The 18622-nt window shown below is 30.6% G+C and overlaps 1 protein-coding gene across 1 annotated transcript; it reads left to right on the top strand.

Annotated features, from left to right (window-relative positions):
* LOC109354936 (basic endochitinase-like) lies at window positions 16995-18114 on the top strand. Its single transcript, XM_019597770.1, has one exon. The coding sequence runs from the start codon at window positions 17040-17042 to the stop codon at window positions 17940-17942; it is 903 nt and encodes a 300-aa protein (XP_019453315.1). The 5' UTR covers window positions 16995-17039; the 3' UTR covers window positions 17943-18114.

The raw sequence follows: 18622 nt of genomic DNA, 5'->3' as shown, positions 1-18622 counted from the left end.
CTTAAGGTGATCTTTATTAATGTTACTACTTATACACATTTTTATATCTTTATAATTATTTCATCATTTAATTATATTTCATCTTTCTAAGTATGTCTCTTGTAAAATTATTTTGTGATCTCCTTTCTTATAACATAGTTACCTATTTTATACGTAATGACCTAATTTTTTGAGGTATATAAAGGTTTCTCCCAACAAATGTTGTTCAAAGGAATTAAACCTTTTATTTTATCCTAGTTTGATGTTTAGTGAGCTTTACACTATTAGACCAACGTCTAATTGATAATTATATTATGAATTATGTAATAAAATAGAGTGCTCTATTAGTATATTACAAAATTAAACTTTGTAAAATTGATTTCCATTAAAATTGAATTTAAATTAAATTAGTTTGATTTATGTTGGAATGTTTTTATTAAGAAATAAAGTTTGAAAATTGTCGAATGTATTAGCACAAATTTCAATTTAAGTTTTATATCTTCATAGGTTATTTTAGAAGCCTAAGAAACATCAAATAGAAATAATCTTTTACTCTATTCTCCACTTAAAAGTGTCATGTCACTTATGTCATTTTTAAGTATTTTCTTCTAAATTTTAAATGTGAATTTTCTTTTTGTTGATTAATGATTTCTTATTTATAATTAAAATAAATAAATTATATTCTTAGGTTCTATTTTAATAAATTAATTATGATTACCGCTTTTATATTTTTAATTTATTTATTAATTTGCATTATCTTCATTTTAAATAATTTATATAATAAGTGCAACTAAGAATAGCAACAACTTATAGGATTGAGTAATATACAAGTTGGATGCTATGATATATCTTGGGAAACACATGTTATACCACAAAGTGTATTATTTTATGTTACACTGTTTGTGATTAGTTGTAAAAATGTATTGAAATTAAAAAAGTAATGATTAAGTATTTTTCTGACCAATCATAAATAATAACACATGGAGTGGTACATTTTTATGAGACAATAGATGTTCACCCCATATTGTTAGTATGAACACATTCATATCTTGGAGAGTAAGAGATAGTTTTGTTAAATAAATAATGAATTATTAAGATAAACTAATGCATGCTCTATTACTTTGAAATTTGGAAGGGTGAGATGAAATGCAACATAATGAAATTGTAAGGGAAAGGAAGAAAGGGAAAGATGGTTTGGCTTCGTGTGGCTAATTTGGGAGTATAATTATTGTTTCATTTTTTGTATCACTCAATCTATTATTACCTCTGATTGGTTGAAAAAATTATTTAAGTTAAACTTACAATTATTAAATATTTTTCTGATCAATCATATCTTCTGACACATAGAGTGACACAAAAAAGTGGGACAACGGATATATATCCGGCCAATTTGGTTGATGAGGAATGAAACAATTTCTCAAGAAATGATCCAAACTATTTTTATATTATGGATTTGATCACAATAGATGGTAGGTTTGGTTTTCATCATATGTAAAGTATTCTTCTATTATGTTTGCTAATTGGTACATTGACCCAAAAACTTATATCAACTTAACTAATAAAATAATCTTTATTTATTTTTTCTCTTGTATTAGGTGTGTACCTCTCTACTCATTTTAATGGATTTTTTTTTTTATAAAAAAAGTAGAATAGAAGTTTTCACCCCCTTACCATTTCACTATTTTATTTTTAGAAAGAACTCCTAAAGAATTTAACCTTGATTTTTCTCCTTCAATTTTATCTATTTCACTCATCCAAAATAATATCATTACTTTAGAAGACTTAATGTCATCATAATCATAAGGTGGGTATATAACCACCTTTTTGGACTAAGGCTCGAGATCTCTTAGAGTGCATTTATTTAGTTTGTGGTAACTTGATCAGATGCATTAAGTACCCCAACCATGTCCTATAATTGCACACAAAGTTTACACTGCCACACTTAAATTGCCATTCAAGTTCATTAAGAAATGTTGAGTATTAGTTATTTTTCGTTGGTTTCAATTTAGAGTAAGTTTATCTTATCATGATGAAAGATTCATGGTCAACCAACTTAAAACTCATATCTATCAACTAAATCTTTAAAGGATACTAATATGTTATTTTATATATATTTGACATGTACTAACAAAACATTGATCTAGTTATATAAGGGTTCGTTAGATCTTCGAAATGATCAAAAAGTCAATTATTTGATTTTTATGAACGACATTTGTCAGAAGAGACACACCTCAAGAGTGATTAGTTCCTTAGCCATAAGTTGAAGTTATTAGTTCATTACTTTACATATATTCAACATACAAGAGGTGTTATTGACTCTTGTTCTTTCTCTTTTGCATGGTACTATTACCGTATTACTTCAAGAATATCAAGATTCTATTAAGATTTCAAATGCATCTCATATGTCATTTCAAATGTATCCCATTTTAGATATATGTCATGTTATTATGATAGATAAACTTGATGTCTACGTGAGTCTTTCATAAACTTAACCAATGAACCTAAACTTTGGAATTAAATTAGTGGTGTGATATTTATGTAGTATTAATGTCAAGATTTATATATATTTAATATATCATTTATCTTTCACAAATTAAATGAGGTTTTACTTAGTGTTGTTAAAATAGTACCGTTTATCAAACCGGTCAGGGTGCTGATATAGTGATACAATAGTTTAATCGGTGGTTCAGTAATTAAATTGCAATCCCATCTATACAAATAAGATAGGTGGACATTTTATCTCGGACGTTAATCCAGATATGTGTGACCCCGTAAACAAACAACTTTAAGTCTTTAATAAATTCAAAGTCTAAATTACAAAACATATATCAATCCAAAAATATCACTTAACAACCACAAAATATAAATAAATGACACAAGTTCACAACTCACTCTACAAAAGAAATAAATTTGGAGTTTTAACATTTAACACCAATGAGTTAAACTTGTCTCATATTGATATTATATTTTTGCACCAAATCGTATCTTCAGGCCGTACTCAAATATTACACAAATATCACTGAGATTATACACGAATGTTAGGAACCAAAATGTGTAATCTAAGTATGTCTTTCAAGCATGTGCCTTGAAGTGTTGAAGAATGGTTGAAAAGATGAGTCACCTTGTAATGAGTTTTTAAGTTTTTTTTCAAAAAAAATATAATATATAAACCGGCTGGTTCACCAGTTTTGATACTTAGCCGGTTCAACATCTGTACCGTACCATTTAGGTGACCAGTTTACCAGTTTTTTAGTTGAATCGGCCAGTACGGTATAGTTTTTACATCATTGGTTTTACTTTTCCATTCTCGTCTAAACTCTTTGACAGTGGATGCAGCAGCCAGCACACGGTTACCCTAAGATACTCATATATTTTCTTGCATTCATTCCTAGTAGTTCAATTATTACTTTGGTCCACATTTATTTTATTCTTATCTCTTTGGTCGTTTTCTTTTCAGCTGAATCACGCATGCAAAATGAGATACATTTATGGCCATTAGATAGAAAAATAATATATGTATATATATATATATATAAGTTTTATAAATTGATATTGTATCATTTAATATTCATATTTAAATATCATTGATTTTTCAAAAATATAATCTAAATAAATAATATAATAATTATATATAATTTTTATATTAACGATATCGATTTTACACTCTTACATTATCTACTACATATTTTAGTTTTCTTTTGTGTTGATTACATATACATTAACAATTAGATATTTTAGTGTGTGAATTGACTTTATGGCAATCATAATTGAAAAGTCTAAATAAATATGATAATAGGAAATTGATTGGCAATTTGGAAGAGCATATGAATGGTCGGCAATTATGTCCTAGATTTTGTTTTCTTCTGACATTTAGTCCAAATGCGTATTAAATCAATAAAGCCATAATTAGATTTCATCTCTCTAGAGAACATAGTTAGCTTATGTCGTTGGCCATGATTTGACAAATATTTTAGGATGATTTTCCCTAATTGATTTAAAAGTTATGAATCTACCCTGACCCCAAAAAATGACAATAATTGTTTAGATGTTAGATTTAATGTTATGAAACTAGACCTGAATATGAAACCGGAACAAATTTCGTATTAGATTTAAACAGTTAGTTGGTCCATGTGATATCATATATAATTTATTATTTTTATCTATAAGTATATAGTTATATACAAATACAAAATTTTATATAATTAATAATTATGTATAATTATATTGAAATAATATTTTTTCATTTTTTTGGACCGGAGTAAAACAAAACATTAGATAATGTTCTATTTTTTTAAAATTTTATGTGAACCGTCTGATTCACTTCTTACGTTGTTCCGGTTCAACCGAGTGTAACATGGTCGGACCGAAATTTCTCTGGTTCAAGGTGGTTCAACCCCTCATTTGATTAAGACTATAAAGTACAAACCAAAGTCATTTCTAAGTCCGGTCGAATTGGTCGGACTGTCCGGTCTGATCCAGTTATCACAATACTCAGACTAATAATAATTTACCAATAAGATGTTGCTCTAGTGGGGTAAGGTCCCACTGAATCCCCAAGGTCGAGGGTTCGATTCCTATGAGTGACACTCATTAGGAGAGACAGCCGCGAATCACGAAAGAAATTAGTTCCTTATCCAAAGAAATGAGGATACTCTTTGTACTACAAAAAATGACTAATATTAATTTTATAAATAATGCAATATGTATTCATTAAGGATAAAAAGTTTTTATATTGCTAAATTGTACAAATCACACATATATATCTAATATATTAATATTTTTCGTATAATTAATATCATCCCTCAACATATGAATAAAGAACTAATCATTTTAAAGTGAGTGACTAATCATCTCAATAAGTATTGCTCTCATTAACTTTCTGTAATTTGAGATTTAAGACAATCATATAGAATGGAATCTCATCCGGCTTATATTTTGTGGTACAGAATGAGTAACATGCTGAATTTTATAGATAATGGTTTATGAATAGAAAACAATATGCAATTTAGAGGAGTCAATCTTCACTTTATTTCACAGATTTATATGTATATACTATCATCATAAAGATTTATATACATATAATATATCATTAATTTATATTACTTTTTTTAAAGAGTCAATAATTATTAAATATAAATAATAAATAATATATAAAACTCATACATTATCACAAGATACGTTTTTCACTTATATCTTTCTTCCCAAACCAATGCAATTTGTGTGTGATATACTCTACATACTAGTTTGGAAATGAAACATTACAATTATTTATCTTTCGCAGTATGATAGTTTGATTGTAATCATTATCAATGATTGATGACAAATTGCTGATTGAGTTAATGAGCATCAACCACCCAAAACTTCTGCCATGTGCATTCCAAATACTAAATACACTACAACTTTTTTCTTAGTGGAAAGGAACATCATACAATCATACTTATATTTCTCTCTCCTTTTTGTGTGCAAATTATAAAATCTATCACATTAACTAAATAAAAATATAAAATCAAAAGTTTAATCTAAATTTCATATATTTTGTCGTCCTATTTTAGTAGCCATGGGGTAAGTGAAAAAACATAAAAGTGGACTTGACATCATATCTTGATCCAAAATCCTAAGACATTAGGTCTATGAGTCCATCAACGTATATGCTTTTTAACTCATACATTTTTGTATAATGTGGGACTTCTTAATTCACTTGGAATACCCAACATCCCCCTCAAGTGTGAGTTCCCCTTCGAGTACTGGATACACCAGAGCTCAGCTCTCTATCTACTTGCATCGCCGTTGGCTTATCCTTTCATCAATGGAACATGCCACCTTGACCTATTGTCAAGAAGACTTTCGACACAAGGGTCCCTCGTGGATCTACCGACCACTTGTCACTTCAGTACTCCGTTGAGCTGTCGAACTATCGGCTCCGATACTAATTGTTGGTGCAACGGAAGCGATCGTTGCGCAGTGTTGGCCACAAGCAATCAAATAATGTGCATAAAATAAATAGAAGAGAAGAAAGAAGATAATTTGTTAACAGGGTTCGGCCAATTGTGTCTACGTCCCCAGGAACGCTGAACGACTACCCTAGCACACCTATGGGCACACCTGCCCATTGGGTGTTTCTATTTGGTGTTTATATCTTGTGCGTATTACAACAAGGGACCTGAGTCCAATATATAATATTCATATTTTACTCTGTTTTAGTGTTAGACAATATGAGATTTCATATAATAACATATTTCAAACATAACGGGGTTCGGCCAATTGTGCCAAGGTTCTCGGAGCGTTGAACGACTACCCTAACACACCTATGGACACACTTGCCCATGGAGTGTTTCTATTTGGTGTTTATATTTTGTGCATATTACCTGAGTCCAATATATAATATTAATATTTTACTCTATTTTAATACTAGTCAATATGAGATTTCATATAATAACATATTTTTAACATCCCAACAATTACCTCTTACTAGTCAATAAATTAAGGGGGTTTTGGTCCAAGTTGAAGACATGGGAAGAACACAAGGCATGGGAGGTAAATGAGGAACACGTGAGTGGAAGATATGGGCACATGAAAATCTTGACTCTCGAGTAAAGCAAATCCACTACGCATCCCTATTGCTGCTTCAACCACTATGCTAAAATCTAAGTGCTTATAAATTCATAAATAAAGAGGGTAAAGTTGCCACCAAAACTTGTCCAATATGTGAATGTTTCTTAATCTGTGATGGTTTTGTATCATAGAGGTGATTTTGATAGAATGGTAAGATTATTGTGCAATGATTATGAGATTATGAATTCAAATCTTAAAGATAAAGTTGTGTATATTTACTTTCTCAAAATCTCCACTAAATGAAAGTGAGCCTCGTGCTTTATTTTTATCATGCTTTATAGAATATTAATTATTATGTCATTTTATTTATGAATCTTTTGAAGTGTAATTTAATAAATATTTATGTTAGTGGTGATGAATATAAATAAAGTAATTTAGTATTGAAAATCTAAGTTAAGTCCTTCTTAAAATGTATAAAACATAATTTCTATTAGAAAAGAACCTTTTTTATTTTTTTAAATAATGTCTGAAACCCACTTGTTAACATTCTTCATTCTTCTTTAGTAAAATGTACAAAAATATGAAATCAGTAAATGATTCATGGGAAGAAGAAACCTCTACTTACTAACTTTAAAAATAAATAATTTTGATGAAGTATCAATATTTGAAAAATAATTGCTCATCTAATAGTGCTGTTAAGTATGATGTGGGACACTTGCAGTTTTCACATCAATATAGGCCCCTTCTTGTGTTGTTTCTTTCAGGTACCACATAATGACTTTAATAAGGGTAATGGTTTAAAGTCATTGTTGCAGAGCATTTTTTATAGAAAAATGTTTAAAAATCAACAAAAAGAAGTGTGGTTCCAGTCTAGTAACTTCTATCAACATCGACCAAGTTTTTACATGAAGTTAATTACATAAATCGAATTATACTATAATAATTTATGTTTATTAATAAACATTATCTATTCCCCTTCTTTCAAGGATATATAAACAATACACTAAATAATTAATAATTGAGAATTAAATTAAAAAGTACATCTCTTTAGGAAAAAAAGTAATGGACTTTTTCAGCTTTTAGTATTAGAGAGAATAAACTAATGTTGAACTTGAACTCATATAAGTTATCATGAAATATTATTAAGGATGATATTTAGTGTTAATTCTTAAAGGGTTTCTAAAGCGGATGAAGATCTGCTGTTCCCAACCATGTCCTCAACCACGTCCCTGACCAATCACAATGAAGCAAAATTAATAAAGTTATGAATATTTAATTTTTTTTAACTGACGTGACTTAATAAGATTGGTTTGGGACAATAGATCCTTATCCTTCTAAAGCCTTGAGCAAAAATGTTTCATAAGGGTCTTCTAAAAGGTTTTGGAATTAAAAAAGACTAGCAAAAATGGCCATGTCCTACACTTCCTCTAATAACTCTTCATCAATAATAAGTTACAAATCAAATATTTTTGTCATGACATAAATGTTAATATAAAGTATAGTAGGTGATCCAATCAATCTTTTACTTCATTAGCACTGAATGAACTAATTTATTGCTTACCTGTCCATAGTTCAAGTAACACTAAAAAATATTACATGTTAAGGTACCAAACTGATGCTGATGAACCTATTTATACAAAATTCATGTTACAAAATAATATATTAAAATTGTTGGGAGATCTATATTTGTATTTATGGACTATAGCATTCTTTCATGAGCTAAGTGAAAGAAGTATAGAAGTGAGATTGACACTACATCTGGATCCAAAACATTAAAACATTAAGTCTATGGGTTCATTAACTTATATGTTCTTCAACTCATCCACTTATCTTTCATCAATAAAACATACCGCCTTGACCTACTGTCAGGAAGACTTTCGACACAATGATCTTCCATGGGTTAAGTGAAAGAAGCATAGATGTGGGCTTCAAACCACATCTTGACTCAAAACCTTAAGACATTAGGTTTATGGATACATCCACTTATATGCTCTTTAACTTATCTATTTTTACATATGTAAGACTTCTTCATTCATAATTGGAATACCCAATAAAGATAACAGTGCTATAAGTCAAGTATAAACACAATCACAAGTTTTAATATATTGAAACATAGGAAGTTTAAGAGAAATATGGAAACTTTTCAATAACATATTTATTTTCCCAAAGTGTTGTAACTTGTAAGAAAGTTGATAGATGATGAAAAAGTTGCCTAAGAATTTGAAACAAAGTATCCTCCACGGAAGTAATTCTATTTAAGCCCGTAGGATTACTATGGATAGCAACACTATCCAACCAACTATTTATTTAACTCAATTGCATTCCTAGAAACTCTAACTCTAGATATATAATTAAAAATAGTAACTCTCAATCTACACATTTATCGTTCAATAATAATAAATAACATTTATAAAGCCAATTAAAAAGCTTTATTTAATTAAAATAATAATTATAAAAATAGAAATTAATAATTTAATATTATTTTGTGAAGTTCGAATATGTTGAGAAATGATGATAGAAAATTATGAGAAATACGATTTTTGTCCTATAACCTATGAGCAAAGATTTATTGTCCCCAAACATGTCTCTAAGCCTATGTCAAACCAACCACAATGAAACATAAATAAAAACGTCATGAATGATTAATTTTTTAAACTGACATAACATATTGTGATTTATACAAAACAAACTTTGGGACATGTTGGAGACAAGAGATCCTTATCCATTTCCTATACCTATATTTCCAACCACACTTCATAGTTATTGTCAACAAAAAAAACACCAATATATGACAGGTTATATATGATAGTTTATAAAGTGATCCATTATATTTGTTGCACCTAATATCCAAATTATGTCCTCCAACAATCTCTCAAAGACATTCATTGCTCATGATGTACACATGCAATCAAGATTCAAGACACAGAACTGAATACTAATCCATACCAAAAAGTAAACTTGAATTTCTACTTATCATATGTGCCATTTTAGTGGACCTGCACATTAAAAAGAGAGCAGAGATATTAGATATATGTCCTTATAACAAATAGGCTATCATTTAATAAATTACAATTTATGGTATTTGACAAGAGTATCCAATTGCATCATAACTAAGTCTTACTTCTTTAACAAGGAAAGACATCACTCACGAATTTGAGCAGTGAATGTTGTAGTCATTCACTTTATGCAATTTGTGTTCTGTTCTACAAGTCTTAGCATTTTTAGTTCAAGACGTGCCTTTCAAGGTTGTAACTGTTGTATCTTTAAGTGTGAAGTAAAGTCTCACATTAGATGTGAAGATAAGTGAAAGAGTTTACAATTAGAAAAAGCTCATGGAATTATTATCTTAAGATTTTGGTTCAAGACGTGGTATCTCACTTATGTCCCTTGACTCTTTTCACTCTTCTCATGCCCAATAATAATGGAACTCCTCGATGATTGGAGACTCCTCTGTTAATGTTAGGCCCAACAAACTAAGTGTGTTCACATTGAAACTAATTATGCTACTCAAATAGTCTCATCACTCTTCTCATGCCCCAGAGCAATGGAACTACCCAATAATTGGAAGCGATCATGTTGCAGTTGGGTCCAATAAACTAACTGTGTGTTCATAGTTTACATTAAACTAAGTGTGTTACTCCAATAGTCTAATGGCATATCATGTTGATCTTCTTTCGTGGTTGTGTCAACTTCAACATCATTTTACAGAAATTCTATGATATTGTTGATGTAGCGGGAAGCGATCTTTGCGCAACGTTAGTTACAAGCAATCAAATAAAGAACATATAACATATAGAAGAGAAGAAACAATAGAATTTGGTAATCGAGTTCAACCAATAGTGTCTATGTCACCGAGAGCACTCAGCGGCTACCAACATATTACTAGAGAATTACAAGCTCTAGCACACCCATTGGTCAAAGTGCCCATGAGATGTTTCTATTTTGTGTTTATATCTAGTGCATATTATAATAAGGGACCTAAGTCCAATATGTAACATTGATATTCTACTATATTTTAATGTTAGACAATGTGAGACTTCATATAATAATAGATTTCAAGCATCCCAACAATCTACACCTTGATTGAAATAGACAAATATCTCGCTCCTTAGGAAATCTTCACAAGAATCTCCACCTTAGCGAATATATGACTCCACCTTTGCTCAATGTCTAATTCTCATTAAAAATTCCTCCATATAAGAGTTTGCTCCCATATAGTATAAACTTTCTGAGTATCCTTGACCATGTTACCAAGAGCTTAGCTCTCCAAACTTGTAATGCAGTTTCCCATACCGCCATCCAATGGAACACACTACCTAACCACCTATTGCTAGGAAGTCTTTCGGTATATGGAACCTCTACACAAAAATTCACAAACAATTGTCCTCTTCAATACTCAGTCTAACTGAACCTTGGAGCTTCATCGGAAAGACTCAACCGCTACCATCATTGTCTACTCTGACAATTTTACTTCAAAAGAACTATCATACTCCATTATAAGGAGTATACCACAATACACACCTTACATCAATGCTAACTAATGCATGTGTCAGATCCTTGCATCCAAGCCAATGCCCATGTCACATACTACATCTCTCTCAATGCTCGTGTTACAACTTGCATCTAAGTCAATGTCCATGTTGCATCCTACATCAAAGTTAGTCAGCGCATCTGTGCTTTTGTGAATCTACTAACAATTAATATCCTTCAATATGACGTACCATATATACTATTAGGATATTCTACTTCTCATCTCAAATGAGATCATTCTCTCAACATCTAGAGAGATATTGTCGGCACGTGTCTCAAGACTAAACTCAACTCATGAGTCCCTATCTCCACCTTGATCCTGATCTAGTACATGAATTTATGGGATTCTAGATCAACATATATCGTCCACACCATAATTCTACTATGTTTCTTTCTCCTTCAACTCATCTAGTTTATCTTTGCATAGTCCTTTGATGGAAAGATGTTTGTTCAAAGAATAATTAAACTTGATATGTATTATCATCTTCCACTTTGATGTTAGAGTTACAAAACATTGATGAAGACTATCTAAAAGCTTTTATTACACTTTCAACACATAATAAATCATAATAAATTTTTTGGATTGGAGTAATAAAATATAATTAATAATCATATTGAACAAACATCTTTCCATCTTTTTGGATTGGAGTAAAATATAACATTAGAGTAATCTTCTATTTTATAAATTTTAAGTGAACATTGCAATTTACTTCCCGGATTATTCTAGTTTAACCAAACTTAAAACAGTCAAATCGGAATTTTTTTCTTTGTTTAAAGTAGTTTAACCATTCATTCAATTAAAACTGCAAACCAAAACTATTTTCAAATCTGATCAACAATCAGACACTCTGGTCCAATCCTATTCTCATAATACTAGTCTACATACAGACTATTTTGTATGATGTCAAGTATTGATTTATTAGTATGACTTATATTTTTCTTTTCTTCCACACTATAAATATGGGTTACATTGTCTGAATTTTAAGTTGAATTTGACATCTATCCTTTCAAAATAGAGGGTAATATCTATATATTGTTAATGTAAAAGTTTATATACAACCAATATATTATTCAACATTTATTTATATTACTTTTCTTGAAGAGTCAATAGTGATTAAAAATAAACAATAGATAATGTAATGACAATGTATAAAAAATTTACTATGTCACTACAAACATTTTTTCTCTTCCAAGTATAACACTCAAATATTGTACTCATGGTCGGGTTACTTGATGGTAATTGAAACATTGAATATAGATATGGGAATGTCATTGTAGAAAATGGATGATTTCCAATGGTTGGGTTAGTTTCTCGATTTTGGTTGGGAATGTTTGGGTTGATTTGAGTACTTGGGATAAAATGAGTATTTTCTAAATTTTGGTTTCTTTATGATGGGAAATGTTGTAAAAAATTTCCTAATGACATCTAAATCATATTGATTAGGATCCATTAGCAAATGAGATTTTTTTTGAAAACTTGATTGTGAGAAGATTAAATAAATTGAACAAGAGAAGTATAAGAGTTTGATTGTGTGAAACTTATCACAATGGGTGAACATTTTATAGCTTAAAAATTTACCGTTAGAATTTTATAGCTTTAATGATGAGAGTTTGAGAATTTTTAAAAATTAAAAATTCTTTGATTTTAGGAAATATTGAAACTAAAAAGAAACTCACCCATTCACTTTGCCTCACCCATTCACTATGCCTCTCCCTCTCACACTCGTCCCTCAAACTCTGACTCTCTCTATGTCTCACACTCAAATCCTCTCACACTTGTCCCTCTCAAATATTCAATCTCCTCACTCTCACACTCTTGTCCCTTTGTTTCTCTCTTTCCAGAAACGTTTTCCTCGCAAACCTCTCACTCCTCATCCTCACTCACTCACTGAAACCCAGAACCCCTAATCCCTCAAAGCCAAAACTGATCCCTCTCTGATCTCTTAATCTTTGCCTTCTCTCTTATCTTATTGCCCAACACGACAAGGTATGCTCAGAAGCACTCCAATTGGGATTGCATGTCCAACCCAAGGCCGGTCGGATTGGCTTGCTAGGTTTACATTATTTATTCTTTATTTTCTGAGATTTTCTGTAAACTCCCGAGATTATAGCTATTGTGGAATGATCTTCTTCTCTTTTACTTTATTTTGTTTATTATTGATTTCTTCTTTCTTTTGTAACAATTTTTTCCCATTTTTTAATGTTGACTCATAACTTTAAGAATGATGCGTATTTCGCTTACCATTGGAAAATAAGAACAAGAACGACTCATCTTCGATGATGAACTTGGACGAGGAACGTGCTTGTTTCGTTACGAATGATTTTTTGTTACCGTTGTGGGTGCTTTAAGATGGGCCATCTCTTTTTCTTTTTTTCAACGTTTGCTTCAAAAAATATGTATTTGATGGAAATTAAGTTAAGCTGTCAATAAAATGTTGGTCTAGTGATGTAAGGTCACACTAGATCCCTAGGATGACCAAAATATTAAAGATTCGATTCGTGAGAGCGATACTTATTGAGAGAGATAACTACGAACCCCAAAAATAATTAGTTTTTTATTCAATAAAGATGAGAAGATACTATTAGTAGTACCAAAAAATTAAATTAAGCTTGAGCTATATTTGCATTAAATCATTCCCAACATATGTGTATTTTCTTCTCTTAGCCGTAAATGATAATTAATACATAATGAAAGATGATATCCTAATTGTGTAAAGAGATATGATTTAAGATCAAGGAATATATAAATAGATGGATCCATAAATATAATACTGGGAATAATAATGTCTTAAAGATTAGATAAGAATGTTAACACTGGACCACATTTTATGAAAATGACAAAATGTTTATTCTTCTTTGTTTGGTTTTCTTCATCACCATTTTCCCTCTTATTAGGTGGGGAGCTTATCTTTAATTGAGGTAAGGAAGGGTTACTTACTAAGAAGATGTTGATTTAGTGGTATAAGACTTTATTAGATCCTCAAAATGACTAAAAGATCAATGGTACAATGTCCGGGAGCAATAGTTATTGAGAGGAGTAATCATACACCCCAAAAGAGATTAGTTTATTATCTAAAAAGGGTGAAGAAATATCCTTCATAGCAGTGTTGTGAAACCCGAGCCGGACGTCAAATTGGCAGAGGTCCCGTATTAGGTTTAAACGGTTAAACCGTCCGGTCTGACCGGGTGATTTCGTACATAATTAATAATTTTTATTTATAAATATATAGTTATATATAAATGTAAAACTTTATATAATTAATAATTATGTATAATTATATTGAAATAATACCTCTTTATCTTTTTTTGGACCGCAGTAAAACAAAATATTAGAACATTGTCCCATTTTTTTTATTTTTAAGTGAGCCGTCCGGTTTACTTCCCGGGTTAATCCGGTTTAACCGGGTTTAACATGGTCGGACCGGATTTTTTCCGGTTCAAAGCGGTCCAACTCTCATTCGGTTAAGACGGCAAACCAGAACCGTTTTCAAGTCCGATCAGACCGGTCGAACCGTCCGGTCCGGTCCGGTTCTAACAACACTGCTTCATAGTACAAAAAAATTATTAGCAGATGAAAAGAACTAGTATAAATAAAGCCCACGATTATAATCACAACAAGCCTAAAAATGAATAAGAGATTCAATCTATTATCTATACAACATTCAAAAGTTCAATAGCAAATTATATAGATATCATTCATTATATGAGTTTTAGTATAATTATACAAATTATTTCTCATTTTTCATACTTACACAAACTATCTTTAATTTATATATTACTATATTACATTGATTATTTGTTTAGAGGAGATGAGCGTCTTTTAAAAAAAGATGAGGAATGTAATTAAGAAACAAAATATTATATATTATGCGGACAAGTCTAAATAGTATAAAACATTGTATCTTCATTATTTTTGCTTCCTTACAAATATATCAAAAATTGTAAAGAGATGTTTAAATCAGTCGTATACTACTTTGTAACAAACCAAAAATAAATAAAAATGATTTTTATATTATTTGGATTTATCTCCAAAACATACTATATGTTGTTTAACTTTAGTACAACCATTATTTTGTTTTTGTTTAAAAGATTAAATTTATCACTTCTTTAGGGTTAGTCAACTTAATGTTAATGTACATAAATTATAGGTGATTTGTGAAAGTGCAAAAAAAAAAATGTTTGGTAGAATTTCACTAAAAACTCGTAAGAGTGTAATTCACTCGAAGTTGAATGTTATTATTCATATCCAATGACATTCAATTAAAATGGTCCACTCCTTCCATCTTTATAGGCACTACTATATGTTTATGGAGAATCAATGTTAAAATGGGTCATTCTATATGATATTTGTTCTGATTGATTGGAAAACATATATTTCTGTTTAAAATTTAATAATAAAATATATATTTTTAACCAATTAGAGAAAGTAACATATGGAGTGACACATTTTTGGAACAAGTCATATAATAGGTAATGCCAAAAACATGATCATATTGCAAAAGGAACTATCCTAATGTAATACTTGTTAAGCCAATTATGTCAAATTTTAGAGTTTAGAGGGTGAATTTTGGCACAACCATTATTTACTTGGTGACAACCTCATTGTTTTCCCATATTCAATTAGGTAAGAGCTTTCTAGGAAAGACCACCCTTATAAAATTTAGAGATGAAATTAATATCTACTCCATTACATGTTATGCGCCAAGTAGTATAGTAAAAGAATGATTTTCTTGTCTTCATTTGGCCGAACGAAGACCTCTTTTTTTGGTGCTAAGGATATTTTTTACATTTTGGGTAAGGAACTAATCTCTTTCATTGTGTATGGTTGTCGCTCCCAATAAAAATGAAGATCATCTATCCCTTAATCCTTTTGTCTTTATGTCCCGGACCAACAAGAGTTTCTAATAAAAATAATACTTCATTTTAATTTTATTTTACAGAAATAATACATTAATATCTTTATATTTATATTTAAGTGAATGAGATAGAGAATGGTACACGAACTATATTCCACATGACCACCTAGCAAACCAAAAAGGACAAACAAAGTTCTTGGTCTTGGTCCTTAGTAATAGAGAGGAGATCTATTTACTCAAAGAGTAAATTTAAAAAATGTAGTTCAAATCAATCTTAACATTCAATTCTAAAAAAATCTAATGATTTAGATATACTCAATAATTCAAACCACTGAATATAAGTTTTTCATTTTGTATCCGGGACAAAGCATAAATGACCACAAGGTCTTGGTCTTGGTCTTTGTCCTTGTAAGGGGGTAATTTCCCTCCCACCTAACAAAACAGTGTTGACTTGACTTGCTAAGAAGAAAAGCACTAAAAAAAGGAGAAGGAATTTAATGTGAGGAATACAACTTTTATTATTCCTATATGCAATAATAGAGTGTTCATAACTGGGATTTGATGTCCAAATATTATTACTTCTACACCAAATTTGTACATCAAACTTATATAATTTTGTGAAATTCACAACTTTCCTTTCTTGTCATTTTCTATGTTCAAGTTTGATCTACAATCTTAAAATACACAAAACAATTATTTTTCGAATAGCGATGCTCATAAAAGTCCTACAAGAAAAAAAGTTGGGGGAAGAAAATAAGAAAGTATTCCATACTTTCATATGTTTGACTATGGTCATTCACACTTCATATTGTTGGGAGATCTTCGTGGCTATAACATATAAATATGTTTGATACTACATCTTGACCCCAAATCTTAAAGCATTAGATTTATAAATCTATATATTTAAATACTCTTCAACTCATTCATTTCTACATAATGTGAGACTTCTCGTTTACGATTAGAATATCGGATACATATCCTATGACTCAATAATTTCAAAACCAGACCCCACATATAATTAAGGCTTGGTTATTGTTGTTGTTTCCCAATATTTTAAAATCCTCTATATATAGCAGAACTTATGCAATCCAAGTTCAACAAGAATTCCACACTAGTATCACTATGAGGAGCATAGCTTCTTACCCTTTAACCCTTATTTTCCTTTTGATTTCACTAACCTTGTTCTCAAAATCCAATGCAGGAGGCATTGTGACCTACTGGGGCCAAGATTCTAGGGAAGGAAGATTAACAGATGCATGCAATTCAGGACTCTATTCAATCGTAAACATAGCATTCCTCTCGACATTCGGCGGCGGACGACAACCTGAAATCAATCTAGCAGGCCATTGTAACCCTGGAAGTTGCCAAGGAGTAGGCCAAGGCATCAAGAATTGCCAAAACAAAGGTGTTAAGGTCTTCCTTTCAATTGGTGGTGATCACTCAACAAACACCTATACTTTGACATCTGATGATGATGCCAGGAAACTTGGTGACTACATTTGGGACAACTTTTTGGGTGGGCAGTCAGCCTCTAGACCTTTTGGTGATGCTATTTTGGATGGAGTCGATTTCGATATCGAAGGCGGCGAATTGCATTATGCAGCACTTGCTAGAAAGCTGCATGAACATGCATCTAGCTCAAGCAGAAAGTTTTACTTAGCTGCAGCACCACAATGTCCATTCCAAAATAACATACTTAGTGGTGCACTTAACACTGGTCTTTTTGACTATGTTTGGATTCAATTTTACAACAATGGTCAAGCAAATTGTGAGTTTAACTCAAATAACCAAAATGGGTTCAGGAATTCATGGAATAAATGGAGTTCTTCAATCAATGCTGCTAAGTTCTTTGTTGGGCTTCCTGCAGCACATGCTGCTGCTACAACTGGTTATGTGCCATCACAAGATCTTATAAATCAATTGTTGCCTATTGTGAAGTCACCTAAGTATGGAGGCATAATGCTATGGAATAGGTACTTTGATAACCTAACTGGATATAGTAGCAAAATCAAGAACAATGTTTGAACAAAAGGGACAAATTCTAATTTGTCTTTACTACTAAATAAGTTCATGCTTTTGTTGTTGCTAATAGTAGTTTTCTGGTAAAGTTAGGAGCAGTGTTTGAACCTAATGGATTAAGTTCCATCAATGTTCTTTTCTCTAAATAAATCTATTATTCGTGCGTTTGAATTAATATGATATACGGTTCTCTTTGGTATTGATATAAATAAGTGGTATATTGTACGCTACCCTATCAAATATAGGATATAGGATATGTTGTAGGTATGCTTAGTTATCATGTTTTGGTTCATGATACTTTTTAGTTGATACACTTTAATTTTATTAAATTTCTTTATGTTTTTTATGAATAACTAAATGGGGCTAAACTAGATATATTTAAAAATAAATTTATAGTCATATTTAAAGTTTGCATAAAAAAGTTCATCATGTTAAAAGAAATATTAGGGTTTTCTTTTTCTTCCTCACTTCTACTGTACCAATCACTTTTATTGTTCTCCATCAAACCTCGATGTATTGGTTGACATTCTATGATTCAAAAATTTCAAAGAACCAAGAATCGATTCTCACAAACTAGTTTGCAGTATACAAGTGATATGAGTGAATATATGACTATAAATTAAGCTTGCGAGGCATACCGTAAAGTTATGAGAGAGGATAAATAAACAAAAGTTAAAACAACAGGC

The sequence above is a fragment of the Lupinus angustifolius genome, chromosome LG08 (assembly GCF_001865875.1).
Source record: "Lupinus angustifolius cultivar Tanjil chromosome LG08, LupAngTanjil_v1.0, whole genome shotgun sequence".
In the NCBI taxonomy this organism is placed as follows: Eukaryota; Viridiplantae; Streptophyta; class Magnoliopsida; order Fabales; family Fabaceae; genus Lupinus; species Lupinus angustifolius.
This window is presented reverse-complemented; position numbering and strand designations above follow the sequence as displayed.

Excerpts from the sequence above, each read along its gene's own strand:
- LOC109354936 (XM_019597770.1), top strand. The coding sequence starts at position 17,040 with ATGAGGAGCATAGCTTCTTACCCTTTAACCCTTATTTTCCTTTTGATT.